Source organism: Seriola dumerili, unplaced genomic scaffold (assembly GCF_002260705.1).
Source record: "Seriola dumerili isolate Sdu_G_001 unplaced genomic scaffold, Sdu_1.0 BDQW01000756.1, whole genome shotgun sequence".
Taxonomy (NCBI): Eukaryota; Metazoa; Chordata; class Actinopteri; order Carangiformes; family Carangidae; genus Seriola; species Seriola dumerili.
Genome location: NW_019175011.1, coordinates 838,986 through 853,908, shown reverse-complemented (window position 1 = coordinate 853,908; position 14,923 = coordinate 838,986). Strand labels below are relative to the sequence as shown.

Genomic DNA, 14,923 nt, shown 5'->3' with positions numbered 1-14,923 from the left:
CAGTAACGTTGCTGATTCGTCCAAGTTTCTCTATGGACCGTACTTTAAACCAATCACGTCTGCAATGTGTTATCAGTATGGGTAAAGTTTTTAATGAAAATTCAATGTATTGCTCATGAATTTCACCTGTATACTGTATGTAATAGATACTACAGTACAGTATTGAATAAATAGATTTTAAATTATACTATCGTTCTTATAAGGATATGACTCAATCTTGTCACAAGGTCCATTAGAAGCTCTAGAGGTTTCTTTCTCAGCTGCAAGGCCAGATCACCTACCAGGGCCATTAAAAGGCCCTGTTTTACTCCATAGCATTTGGTTCTACATAATCTGATTAATCACAAATTTGTCAGAAATTTGCACCACTGAAGTACACCATTAATTATGCCAGATTGTCCATCCTCCCCTCCGGTCTTGTACGGGTACCATGTGTCAAAATCTAGAGTTAAGACCTTCACTGTTTTAGTTTATATCAAGCTGTAACTTTGTTGTTATTCACAACACAGCACATGTGGTGAAGGGTCGTATTATTCCATCATAGGAGAACTGGAAGGCTGCAACCATCAGTGAAAACTGCCTCGGACAGTGAGGGTCAATAAGAGCCTCTTAGAAAGTTAGTCTGGCTATTTTTCCAGTTGTAATAGAAATGTAGATGTTCACTTTCCTTAGTTTTCGTTGACCACTGCTAATGGACCATGTAAAGTGAGTTAATACATTATCCATACAATATTTCAAGCGCTTAATACTGTTTACCATAACATTTTAACTTATAAATAGGCGATATACTAAATGTTGTCATCTATTTATTGTTTTCATTAGAGCTGAAATAATAAGTTGATTAATCATCAGGGTCAAAAGAAAAATAATTTGCAGCTGTTTTGACAACAGAATAATCATTTCAGTCATTTTTCATGCAAAAATTAAGGGAAAAAAAGTTAAATACTCTCTGGTTTCAGCCTCTAAAGTATCTGCTTTGTTCTGTTTTACATCAGTGTAAATTGCATATTTTTGGGTTTTGAAGGCCTTAGCTGATATATATATATATATATATATATATATATAGAAATGTATACATCCCTACTGACTTAGCTGTACAAAATAGTTATATGTTTATACTCGCTTCTCTTTTTGTCTCTCTTTGTTAACCTTGTTTCACCTGTATATTTATGTGTATTTTCCTGCACATTTGTTACTGATACTGTGCATTAATAAACTGAGAGCTGCTGGACATCTGAGTCAAATTCCTTGTATGATGAAACATACCAGGCCAATAAAGGTGATTCTGATTCAGACTGTTAAGAGTGCATTTCATTCTGAAGTTTTCTAGTCAACATGGACCAGAAAGATATAGAAATCTGAACATCTACAGTTACATGACAACTGGGTAAACTACATGTGTGGAGGAGGATCATGTGATGACTGAAAGCTCTACAACAGCTAATGGACCTTGTATTGAGACTGATGTGTCACTTGCTGTTTCCAAGATCGAGAGCTAGTTAATATGAAGTTTCATTGCTCGTCTAGATCTGAGGCCCAAATTTCATTGTTTTTGCTCATGTCCATTTTCCAGCCTGCGATGACGGTCTATGATTCTGTGGGAGTTTCCATGGGAGAAAAATGGTGTGACTCAATGCGTTTATGCAAAGAGCGAGCACGCACATGACAGACAACCCACGCCATCTGTGTCTATGATAATGTAAAAACAAACCATGTAAACGTATGGAAAAAACCCCCCATTCAGCAGTGCTCCAATTTGTCAGTCGGAATTTATTTAAAAGGCAAACACAAGAAACACTGAAAGGATGAAATTCCAGCCACTCTGTTTTTTGGGACGCTACACGGCTCGCCAATTTGTCAGCTCCACTCCAAAATAGTTCACAAAAGGGCATGCAGGCCTATAAAACCTCCCACACCGGGAAGAGATCCTGGTGAAAGCAGCATACAGTAGCTCCTGTGCCCCCGCCCCCCACCACCACCACCACCACCACCACCACCACCCGACTCCTCCTCCTCCCTACTCCATGACTAAGTGATTTAGCCAGCTCTGGTGCAGGCTGCCTCTCACTTACAATGCCTCCCTGGGTTAGTGACAGAGCGGGGAGGGTGGCAGAGAAAGAGAGAAAACCCATTTACAATGCGGCTTACACACGGCAGTCCCCCCACAGACGGCGCCCATCCTTGGATTGATGTGTGGTATGCATAGTTTTTGGATGCAATTTGGGCACCAGAGAGAGAGAGAGAGAGAGAGAGAGAGAGAGACAGAGAGAGAGAGAGAGAGAGAGAGAGAAAGAAAGAGAGGGTAAGTCTGTGTATGTCGGAGGGTGTAGAAGGGGGTGGTAGGGGGGTACAGGGCTCAGGCTGTCTGTTCTCTCGCCCTCTCTTTGAGTCAATAGTGTTCCGGCAGCTGAGGTTCTTTATGAGGGGAACAATCTGGAGGGTCTTGTCAGAGTGCCGAGCAGCTGCTGTTTTCTGGGGAGCTTCTTTCATGGGCCACAGGCCTGGAGTGGGCTGGTGAATACAGATGCACCCTCCCACCCTCCCACCTTCCTCCTCCTCCTCCTCACCCACCACCCCCGACCTCTCCCAATTCCTCACCCCCCCCCCCCCCCCCCCCCCCCCCCCCCACCCCCCCCCCCCCCCCCCCCCCCAACAAAACTACCCCTCACACTGGTAGCCCTCCCCGCACAATGCCAGATGAACAGTGGCACAGAGGAAAATGAAGAGAGCAAGAGAGTTTTGTTATTGTGCGCTAGACTCCGCTTCGTCACCCGGGGTACCATCCTTCACCCCGAACAATGCTTTCATGAGGTATGTGAAAATCCTTTCATAAGACAAACACAGACGTTAAATAGCGTATTAAAACACAAGCCACAAAATATAGCTCAGAAATATTGGCACCTGTGTTCACATCTTTACAACCTGATGTGTGAGTGGACATTTGACTTTTTTTTTTTTGTTTTTTTTAATAGATCACAACAAAACCATAAGCCTGATTCAGGTTAGATTGGAAGAGGCTTGATTACAGCAGAACCTCTTGTATTTCTCCTGAGTGGGATTTTCATTAGCAGAGCATGTGAGTTTGCATTCACTCCCTTTCTGTCATTGCTTCAGTTAGTCAGATCAGTAACACACACTGCCTCCCTTCTTCATATAGGGCTCTGTTACAAGGTTACATTCACTAGACTATGACTTAACAGTATTTCATTCTTTTCAAGCAGCCACTTCAGAGGAGGACACTGCTGTCACCCTTTGTCCCTTGCCCAGTGGTCGGTGCGGCGGGTGCAGCAGTGAACCTGCGCTGGTTGGCTCTGGGCTGGTGTTTGGCTTCAGAGTCCGACAGGTTCCTCCTGTTTAGCTGCTGTCTGAAGGCACCAGGTTCCCTGTGGTGTCCAGCTGCATGCATTTACATGTACAAGCTGACACCGGGCACTCTGTGTGGTCTCTGTAACAGACACATGGAGGTCAGTTTAGAAAGAAGCTACATGAAGACGAGACACAATGTGTTAACCACAGGTAATACAGAGGTTTGTAGATTTTCCACAAGAATATAGAAGGGCCCAGCAGGTCAGTGTACCTTCTGTTCATTAGACTGTCAATTCTGTAAATAAAAAAAAACTAATTTTGGAAGCTGTTTTTGAAAAGAATGAGTATTGAAGCATTTTATGATGCACAAGGAATATGGCTCCAAGTTCTGTATTTTATTTACTAACCCAGTAATAAAGCACAGAACAAAAGTCAAGCAAAGAGGGTTTTGCCACAGGCGTGTTATTTCCACCCGAAACTGTCTTTAGGGTTTAGTTTAAAGAAAGCAAGAGGCTTATCTCTACCAACCAGTTTATACTGGAAAATGGAGTCCTCCTTCTTTAGCAGGATCCCAACATGGACATAACTTAACAACATTAACCTTTATATTGAAGTGAGAGGTAATAAAGAGCAGTAGAATTACTTTTCCTTTCATGATTATGTCAGAGAGAGAAGAAATGTTTTCAAGCATGTGTCCAATTTGGATTTGAAGCAGGATCTCTGATGAACACAGGAATTACTGTTGACCACATGATAGTCTGCAGACATCCATTGTTATCATTGAAAATAGTCCCATTTTCTACTAATAGATTTTTGCATCTGACTGGTTATGTAATAATACTTAATTTGAAAAACAGAAAAAATATTCTATTTTGCTGCCTAAATTCAATGACTCAGCCTCGTTTCACCATTGGAAATCAAACAAACAGAAGGAACACGGATCACAGGCGTAACCATGTTCACATGTGTCTAAACATTATCTACGCATGTGTAGCATCCAGTGAGAGCCCCACCTGAACCAGCTGAGCATATGGCCAGCGTGGCCGCCGTGTCGACAGTTGTGACACCAGGTGAACCAGTTGTTGAACTGAGCGAGTTTGTTCTCCCTTGTCAAGTCCACCTTCTCATCTGACTTCCCTGTTCCTGCCAAAAAAAACATATTTATCCATAAATCAATATTAGCAATCACTAAAATCTGTCTACGTTGGAATGAGTGACATCACGGCGTTGAGGAAACTGGATTGGCCGCCGCACTCGCAAATGCAAATGTCCCTAGATGCTGATCAAAGTCCACATATTCTCGCCTGCAAATGCTCAGTTAAGTATTATAGCCACTTAAGCTGCTCCAAGACATGTTCCTGTTACTGGAAATATCAGCTGACCATCTGTTGACACACACTCCACACAGGGCAGCTTTACCTGGGCAATTGGAAACAGGTGTGCCCATGTTCATGAGGCAGAGGGCACAGCGTGGCAGCGGTTTCCTGCAGCCAGGGCAACTGGTGACTTTAGACTTGGTGGGTGAGCCGCTGACACCGTACTGGCTGAAGCCGCGGCCCTGGTGCGGCATCGCCGAGCAGCTGTAGGAGATGGACTTCCCGCAGAAGTTGCAGCTCACAAACACCTGCAGCGCAAGAACAAACACAAAGGTCAGTTGATAAGGAGTGGTGAACGTGTAGGTAAACACCAACAAGAACATACTCACCAGCTGTCTGGGTTTCATTTTTTTTTCTTAGCAGAGAGAGATAAGTATTAGATAATACAGCGATAATCCCAGCATGCTTAACTGCGATTATTGGAATGTTAGATGGTGCCAAGTTTTGTTTGCAGCACCAGGTTCCTCATAATCACCCATAAAAACATTCTTAGTATTAAGCTTGTTAAAAACTCTCTTAAAGGAGAGTGTATGCTGTGTATGCTTCTAAGAGGAGGAAACTAACTAGCACAGGTTTTATGACGAGAATTGGAGAGAAGAGCTGTGGGTGTTATGCGCTTAAGCTGACACTCTTCAGATTGCTTGGCACAAACGTGTGCTTTGATAAACAGTACAAGCATCCTATTTTGTTATGAAGGTAGTAATGTCTAAGACAGTAAACAGACAGACTGCCAGTGCCACATCACATCAGAGCTGAGAGACAAGAAACTGTGATGCGGTTTTACTGAGCCTATAAAGCATTCCTGAAAGTTTTATCAAACCTAACCACTAACTTTTAATGACTGACGTTATCAAATAAAAGTATCTATGGCTGCAACTTACGCAACATATTTTCATTAATAATTCATGTTTATTATTTTTAAATACTTAAAATTCCATGTGCTGTTTCTCCACAACCCAGAATATTTACGTTACAAAATGAGAAAAATCCTCATGTGAGAAGCAAGTGAAAGTTTGACAAACCATTAAATGCTCAGCAAAACTGTTGTAATTTTTTGTCCATCACCTAATCAATGAATTGTTTCAGCACCACAGTTATTAAAAAAAATTAAAATCCTCGCCTGACGTTTGTTACCTGGGCTAGCGGTTTGGAGCTGGGGTCCAGTTTGCCTCTGTGGATGTCAAACTCGGCCCGCTTGTGCCAGAACCTCCACGCATCCAGCAGGTTGCGGTAGTTTTCTATCCAGCACTGGACTCGAGGGTCCTTCAACACTTCACCTGGTGAACCCTGTCGGAAGAGATTTTTGTTATGCTTAGGCCTGTTTCATATTTTCACTTCAGTTTGGGTGCAGCATGGGAGAGCAAGCCACAGAAACAAATCAGTCAAGAGTGTACTTGAACTGCAACTGGTTTCCACAAAGCTCACCCTTCCTGCACCCATCCCTCCGGTGGAATGTGTACATGTTTGTGTACAAATATGTAAGGTATATGCATTTACTGTGCTATTTTCAGCAGCAGGTCACAGCAGGGGAAAAAATAAAGCCAAGATAGTTGTTCCACAGAACAGCGAAGCGTTACAGACCTGTTCGACTACTTTCATTTCTTTATTATTTCTTTATACAAACAAAAGCAGAGGATGATGAGGTTTGCTTTGTATTTTCATAGCAGGAGGTAATTATGCTAAGAATAACACTTGTGGCCTTTTAGAAATGAAGAGGCATGTTTTAGCATGTGCATCGATTTCCCCAAGTGTGAAAGAGACACTAATTTTTTTTTCTTCTTGCAGATTTGTATTGAGTTCAGTCACGTTAATCATTAAACCTTGTATTTTGGGTCACTTCCTGGAGCTTACTGGGGCCTCCACAGTTTGTAAAGTTAAAAAAAGCACCATTCTCACTTCATTTCCTAATGATCCAAATCAAATAGTCTAGGAGTTGGCAATTAGGTTCAACCATGGGGCAGTTTTTTCTTGCATTGTTCAATGTGGGGTCCATTAAGTTTTACAGGTGTGGGGGCGACACAGGCATGTATGTATTCAATATTCTTTGTTAGTTTGAGTACTATTTTAATTAACTTCATAAAAATTAAAAATTGATTTATAAAACAGTTTTAGGATTGTTTCTGAGGGGAGATATCACTTCGTCATCATTTGTTAGTGCTAACTGAGTTAAAGCAGCTACTGTAAAACTCACACAGCAAGAAATCACTCAAATACGTGAACCTATGCTCTATGTTGTGCTATGACACAGGTTTAACCAATCGGTTATTTTCACATTACAAACAGTAGCCTGTTTCTATTATGTCAGAGTGAAAATACTCTTGTGATTATTGGTGCCTTACAAAAAAAATAAAAAATCTTTATCGCCTATTTGTATGAGGCCCAAATCTGACACAGTCAAATAAGCTAAAGCTGTGGAACCAAAACTTTGTTTGAATTCACAGCTACTGGTTTAATTCAAATTAAGTGGATTATATTATGTGTGTGTAAAATTACCCAGTAGCCCTAGTTTCTGTACCTCTCTTCATGTGGGGGCATTCATTATTATGAGATGACACAAAGTCGTATTTATTAAATACCTTCTTCTTTCCAATAAAACCTGGTGTGAATGTGTCTGGACTACAGATGAGGACATTAGTTTGTATACATTGTGTATATTTTTATACCTTCAGCATGCAGAAGCTGGCAGTCTGGACGTCTCCAGTGTGGTCCACGTAGCTCTCCATTAGATCTACGCCATCTTTACTCAGCCCCGTCAGCAGGATGCCCTCAAGGTTGCCCGCTTCCTTCATCTCAATGGTTAGTTTGTCGATGTATCGAGGCAGCTGCAACCAAATACCCGGAGAGATCCAGCTTATAAAACACATCATATGCTTCTAACAAATTTCAAGGGGGAAATGGCGCATTCATAACTACAACATGGCACCACCAGGATATAATTTACTGTTAAAAGCTTGACTTTGCAGTGTGTTACCTGTGCGTCGCTGAGAAACATACAGGCAAAGGCGACTCGGTCTCGCACGGCGACACTGCTCTCATACTGAAACACAAACAAAGTATTTCACCTTTTATTTTTGTTTCGGATAAAAAAAAACTGGGGAAACATTTCAACTTACAATGTGCGTCCAATATTTTGTACATACAATATGAGGCTCAACATTGGCACAAAAATGTTTCTCTTCTCTCTGACACAGATCTAAAGGAAACCAATCATCTTTTTCACCTAATCTGTTCTGAAAAAAATATATATATGGCAAGAAACGAAGGCAAAATAACTTGACTGAATGTTCTTATCATGGAGTCATCACTTTTGGCTGGGAGAAGGTCTAAAGAGATAAATAAATGTGACAGCAGCTGGTGGCCAAAATCTGATGCAACCGAGGGAGGAAAAAGCAGAAACACACACTCTGTTCTGGGCACCGGTTCATCTTCGGTGAAGTGTTTTATGACTTAGGGCGCTGATGACGGAAATGTGAAACACATCTCTTCCTGTGCACCTGAGGATTTTCTCAATAAAGACTACTGGAGTATAACTTACCTTTTCATCACATATGTAAAGGTTTTTATGAAGTGAAAACAAAACGGCTACTGTGAAGTGAGAAAAGTGCCAGTGTATTTTTTTCTTCTGCTAGCTTTCCAAAAGTCCATGATATTTAGAGATCCAATACCAGCACGCCATCGTAGGCTCCAGGCTCACTGGTGAGAAAGGCAAACATGACGCAGAGGTAGGGGTTCTTCAGCTGCAGCCTCAGAGAACTGCACATCTCCCTCCACAGGGAGGACTTCTCATCGGTGTAGCCTGACAGAGCCATGGCAACCACATTCAGGTTCAGGTCACCTGCGAATAACAAGAAGTCCAAGGAGCAGATTTATTTACCTTCGCCAGAGTCGTTACTGTAAGTGCGGCACTGTGGTCGAGCAAAAACCACATCTAGACAGAACGTTTTTTACATCAAGAGGATGGAGCTTCTGAGACTAGTTTTGTTTGTGTATGAAAAAATCCACTCAGTTGTCAATGTATTAGGAACACCTGGCTAAAACTAATGCAAACAGTCCTGAAATAAATCCTCCCACATGAAGATTATAAGGCTCAGTTTTTGTTAAAACGGTGTTAAAGAGATGTTGATTCAGCGGTATGATCTTTCTGGAGGATGCACTGTAGCCTGTGTTATGTTGATAGGTGTTCCTATTATTTTAGCCTTTCCATTCAAAACAATGAGGGTACACTAAACAACAGACACACCTCTTTGTAGAGGGGCAATACAGTTAAACAGCAGCTAAATTGGCAGCCTCCATGATGATATAACCGCGTGGCTGGTATTGTTTTCACCTTGTGTGTGTCTGTATGTCATCATGGCAAAATGTGTTCCTGGAGACATCTACTGTAGCAGGAACTGCCCGAGAAGCAGATTTGATTACTCTGACAGGTGTTAATATGTCTGTCTGTGGACACATTTTGTCACTATGATAGCATCACCACCGTCCTAGATTATTACTATTATTGTCATTCATGTAATAATGTAGTAATGACTGCTGAGTACTCATGGGTCAGCTGGTGTGATCCCATCGCAAGGTGGTGTCTAGTAAGACCTTTGTGTAATAGTTAGCCACATCAGAAACAACTCCATGATCTGAGGAGCGCGAGGTACAGACGGTTTGTTTAGAGGACAGAAAGAAAGAGATGTAGGTTCTCTTTGATGGCTGTGTATCGTTTAACATTATAAAATGTGTTTATAAAGGATTTCAAAAGGCCAAATTGATGTAAATGCATTAAATCAATGTTTCAATATCAACAACTTAAAGGTGTAGTTCCACATTTTGGGAGACACACTTATTTGCTTTCTTGCTGATAGGTGAGATGAGATGAGAAGATGAGAAGATTGATATCATTGTCATGTCTGTGTGGTAAATATGAAGCTACAGCCAGCAGCCAGTTTGAGGGACTCCAGATTAATTACAGATTAATATTAATTTCATATATGTCTGCAGAAGTAACAGAGGCGGTTGTAGAAACATGCTGGGAACATGTCAAACTAAAGCGAGCTAATATCAAAGATGTTCATGTGTTTGCTCAAGTGTGCAGATGACAATCAGTACGTTACATCAGCGCTGCTGTTAGAGAAAAAACACTGTAACTCTGTCGACACATCTTATCTAATGAATCGCCCCATCAGTCATTCTCAGGAAACCCTCATTAGAACATACACCAGAAAATCTTTTGACCTACATTGGTGGAATTTTTCTTAGTCAAGATGTGTGTAAACAAGAGCCTTCTCTCTCTATTAGCACTAAGCCTCGGTGTCAAAAACACCGCAGCTGATACAGGATCAGAGTTCGGTGGAAAACAAGGTACTTCTGTTGTCGTTCCATTTTTTAAAATTCCCCAAGACTTTCATTTCATTTGAAGATTTTGGTTGGGGATTAATATGATTTACACCAGCTAATCTTGTTTAATATAACTCTACAAATGTTCTTATTCACAGCAACAAATGTTGAATTACTAAAAGAAAAGAAAACCACTTTGTGTTGCACAATGACATGTTTACACATTTCTGTGCAGTGTTTGACCTGAATGACCTCAAACGGTGAGAAGGAGACTTTTTTCAAGCTCTAGAACTGTGCAGGAACCATGAGTAACAAAAACCACAATAAATATTGCTTACTTTATTTCCTGTTGAAGCAGCACGACATTACAAAACACAACATTCACACTCCACAGATCACTGTGGAGTGTGAAACAATGGGATGAGAAAATTTAAAGGTTTGTGATATTTAATTGGTTGGGTTTTTTACTGCTTCATTTTCACCTACAACATAATCTAATTTAGGAAAATAAAGCAAAACAAAAGGCGACGGAGCACATAAGCAGTGCAAAGATTAATCGATTAATCTGCAACTAATAACTGTTTAACTAACTTTTCAAGCACAAATGCCAAATGTTTGATGGATCCAGGTTGTCAAGTGTTAGAACTGTTTCCTAATGTTTTCTAGCCCAAAGGATTAATCCAGAAAATTATCACTAATCACATTCCTTATGCACATAAATTTGATTATATAAATTTATGTCAATGTAACACAAAAGCACGAGAACTGCAATCATGAGTTTGGTCTGAAGCATTTCTCTTTCCTGTCAACACTTGGCTTCAAAGTCACACCTGCTTCCTATTACTCTGCGCTCACTTCACCTTCCCACCCTCCACAGTGCTGCAGCGCTCACCCTTCTCAGCAGTGGCTCCTTTGTTGAGGATCTGGATGGCCCGGCGGATGTCCAGGTTGAACAGAGCGACGGCAGCCGCCCGCTCCCACTCACGTTCCTGCTCCAGTGATCGCAGGAAGGTCTCCACGTCGATTTCAGGCCCCCGGCTGATCCAGCCACAGAGCCGCAGGGCGAGGCAGCGCTCCTCGCTGTGGTACCGAGGAACGTCTGTCTGACGGTCTGAGCCGCTCCAGCACCTGCGGCTCTCTGTTGTGCCTGGGTTGACGAGAAGGACATATATTGAACATCACATTTTGTGATATTCCATTCAATGCAGAATAATACAAATCTTAACATTTGTATTTAACTAAGGTCTGATTCTCCTTCACATTTTACCACATGAGATGTTCAGTTGGTCAGAAGGTCGGTGTGTCAGCTTCTTACCTGAGCTGGTCTTGACAATGTTCTTGATACCAGAGTAGACAATAGACTGTTTGTTCCCCTGCAGTTTCAGCTCCATGTCCTCTGCACACTGCTTCATATGTGATACTTACATAGGAATTATAACCGACATTGCAACATAGTGAATCATGGCAGATTAAGGATGAGGCTGTTTAAATACAGAACAACCAATTGTCACGTTAATTAATTTTAAACTGCACCAAGGGAGGAGAGAAGAAGTTTTCTCTGCTGAATTGAGGAAATCCAGAGTTTAGTTTTACATCCAAACATCCGAATAATAATTAGTGCTGATTATAAAAGACCGCTACATTTCTTGTCTAGGATATATGCAGGTTTTTGTTCCTAAATAACAGTTATTTTAAAGATAACACATCAGCCTTTATGTTAGAAAAATGCTTTTGTGACATACTAGACATTACAAGTCCTTGGAGGAGATGAATATTTGAGGGATGTTTTCACCATCATCACCAATTTATTTTCAATGCATCTTTCTACAAATTGTGCACCAGAATAATTTCAAGGTGCTAAAAGCACACAAAAAATCTAGACATAGTGGCTCTAATAGTTATCTATTTAATTACCGCATGTTTTAATAAAATACTATAACTAATATCTACATCTAGAGTCAAATATGTATTCTCCACACTAGACCAGGTGACTGTGAAAACACAAATAAAACTCTGGATAAAAAGGACTAGTAAACCACAACTATTGAACACGGCATCTCTGCACAGTATCTTTTAAGGAATACTATTGCCTAATCAATATTAATTATACCAACAATAAAATAACAATAGCGTTACTACTCCACAAAGCAGGCTTTCCACCACTTCATGATCACGAAGGATATAGAACAGATCATACCACAAAGACTTGAGCTGGGGATCGTTCCCTCCGGCCAACAGGTGGTTCCTCCACACCTGGACGGTATCGTGCCCGTACCTGGACTGAGCCCTCTGCCTCATTTTCGTGGCGATGTCTTTCTCAATCATGCTCTCCACTCCGTCAGCCCCATCCTCGACACAGTCGTACAGGTGTCTGCCGCACGCCCACATGAGCGAGGTGGTGGAGCTCCAGGCCAGTGAGATGCGTTCAAACACGGTGAAGTCAGTCATGACCCGGTTGGCCGCTGACACTACCACCATGCGGTTCTGAGAGGACGGGTGCCAAGCGAAGCTGCCGATCTGGCTTTCACAGGGCTGCACGCTCCGTTCGATGATGGTGGGCTCCGTCTCATCACCAATGGGTGTAGGAGTGTGTTGCATGTCATAAAGGCGGATGATGTTGCTGTCACGTGTCAGAGTGGCCAGCAGGCCGGTACGAGTTGGACACCAAGCCACCTGTAAATGATATCACATAATTAACCACCAGCTTTCTGTCTGCATACAGAACCAATGTACCAATACTTTACCAATAAACTGCACCTGCAAAAGAGCTTTGAAAACACAACTCATTAGCTCATCTACCCAAACATCAAATCCTGTTATACCTTGGTGAGTGGTTTTGGCTGCTCAGTGAGCGTGAGCACAGGCTTCTCAAACTTCCTCAGATCCCAGATGGCCACCTGCCCCTCAAAGAAGGAAGCCACACGGTCATGGAAGTGTGGATCAACTGTCACCCCTTGGATGGCCTTGGTATTGACAAACGTTTTCTGGCTCGTGTTTCTCAGGTCAAATATTGCCAGGTTTCGGTGCATGCCTGCCAACAGCAGCTTTGGGTCACGAAGCAGCCAGCAGAGGGAAAGGCAAGCATCATTCTGGCCGAGCTCATAGAGGGGTTTGGTCACTACTGTGCTGGAGTCCAAATCCACAGACGAGAGACGAATCTTCTCAGCTGTTACACTGGCTTCTGGGGAAAACTTACTGCTGATGTCCCATATGAGAACAGAGAAGTCTGCTCTGTGCTTGTCCAGCCCAGCAGCCAGCAAGTTGCTGTCCACAGGGTTCCAGGCTAAAGTGTTACATTGGCGGGCGTGCTTGGGCACAAACTCTTTCCCCACAAGCTCCTTACATGTGGAGTTGTGGCTCTGGCCCAAGCTGGTGAGCACCACCCTGCCATTAGCTTGGCCCACAGCAAGTAAACACTCAGGCTCATGTTTCGGGTACCAGGCCACACATTTCATGTACGGGGTGTCAGAGTTAATGGCTAGTAAAGTAGCAGCAGTTTCTTCAGACAGTGGGAGCGTGCCCGCCTTGGTTTCTGCGCTGCCCACAGGTCCAATACGGTACAGTCCCAGCTCAGAGTCACAGATGACATAGCGGTCAGGGTGGTGGGGAGACCACAGGATGTCTGGCTTTGAGCCACTCATGATTCAGAAGCAGCTAGAAGGATCTCAAAGGAATCTGCCTTCTAAAGTCTGGAAACGGGACATTGACACAAAAAATTAGCACACTGATAAATACTAGTGACACCACAGTAATATTATATACAGACATTTGCTACGTTTTGACAAGTTGTGATTTATAAAAACTATATTTAAGTGTATAACTGGATTTAAATAAAAAAAAAAAAATATATATTATTTTTGCTTACATTTGATTATCTACACACTATCACTTAGATGTCAATTTTATCATTAAAAACACATACAGATACATTATGTGGGTGTTATTTGTCCTGTTGTTTTCATCCTGATTCTGTTTTAACTACCCATTAGTTTTTGGCTGATTTAACATAGATATAAAAACCTAACCAAGGACGCGAGCTACACATTAGCTTCTTCCAGACGTCCTGTATTCATTAACCCTGCTGTAGTGCTTATCTGTAAGTGACAACGTTACACAGTGTGGTCACCTGACTGCAACGGACCCAGGCTGGACAATACACAGCATTTAGAAATCTTACAAATACGTTAAAGCAGCGTTATCGTGCAAACTGGTTAAGCTGTTAATGTAAAGTTGCACGTTTTCCAGAGTTTTCTGTGTGAAATTGTTAGTTAGCCACGTATTTGTTCGATATAAAAAACATTGTTAGGTCAAAGATGTGTAATTTGTTACTAGCTAAAACGATGCAGTAGTTAAAACTAAAGTTAGAAGTTTGTTGACATGCTAGCTCGACTAAGCTAATGCTAAAGACTGAAGGGCGGGCTAAAACATGAGCGTTTAGCTAAAGCTGACTGAGCTAGCAGCAAAAAACAGTAACAATACTTTACAATATTAACGGCAGTGTGTTACTTACACGCATACAGAGAGTTTAAACGAGCCACCGAGTTACGATTTGACATACACATGTCGGACAGGGACTCAACTTCGAGCCCGACAGATTGTTGTGTGTTGCACCAAAACACGTCCGTGCGGTCAGGGAAGTCAGCGTCTCCAAAGTTCCGGTTACGCTTGGGAGGCAGGTTCACCACCAGAGGACGCCGTAACCAAAATTAAATGAAAATACATAAAGAGGGGAGAGGAGTCAACCAAATTTAAATCCAATCACAACGACACATAGATCATCTGAGTATTTTAAATCATCGAATTAAAAAACTTATATAGTAGAATATGTTAGAGAAAGTAAACAACTGGCCTTGGCACATTATAGGTAGGCTACTACTACTACTACTACTACTACTACTACTACTACAACTTCTTAAAAT

At 41.9% G+C, this 14,923-nt stretch overlaps 1 protein-coding gene across 2 annotated transcripts; it reads right to left on the bottom strand.

Moving 5' to 3' along the window:
- Positions 1–2,670: 2,670 nt before the first annotated feature.
- On the bottom strand, positions 2,671–14,597 carry mios (meiosis regulator for oocyte development). 2 transcript variants are annotated; one of them, XM_022765827.1, is made up of 12 exons: positions 14,515–14,597; positions 12,827–13,693; positions 12,188–12,677; positions 11,320–11,418; positions 10,897–11,151; positions 8,348–8,517; positions 7,654–7,719; positions 7,346–7,504; positions 5,817–5,969; positions 4,726–4,930; positions 4,320–4,449; positions 2,671–3,445 (listed from the first exon to the last, which is right to left on the bottom strand). In XM_022765827.1, the coding sequence occupies exons 2-12, from the start codon at positions 13,643–13,645 to the stop codon at positions 3,355–3,357; spliced, it is 2,637 nt and encodes an 878-aa protein (XP_022621548.1). In that variant the 5' UTR covers positions 13,646–13,693; positions 14,515–14,597; the 3' UTR covers positions 2,671–3,354. The 2 variants fall into 2 exon arrangements, with proteins under 2 accessions (XP_022621548.1, XP_022621549.1); XM_022765828.1 differs by having other exon boundaries at positions 4,320–4,443.
- Positions 14,598–14,923: the final 326 nt, after the last annotated feature.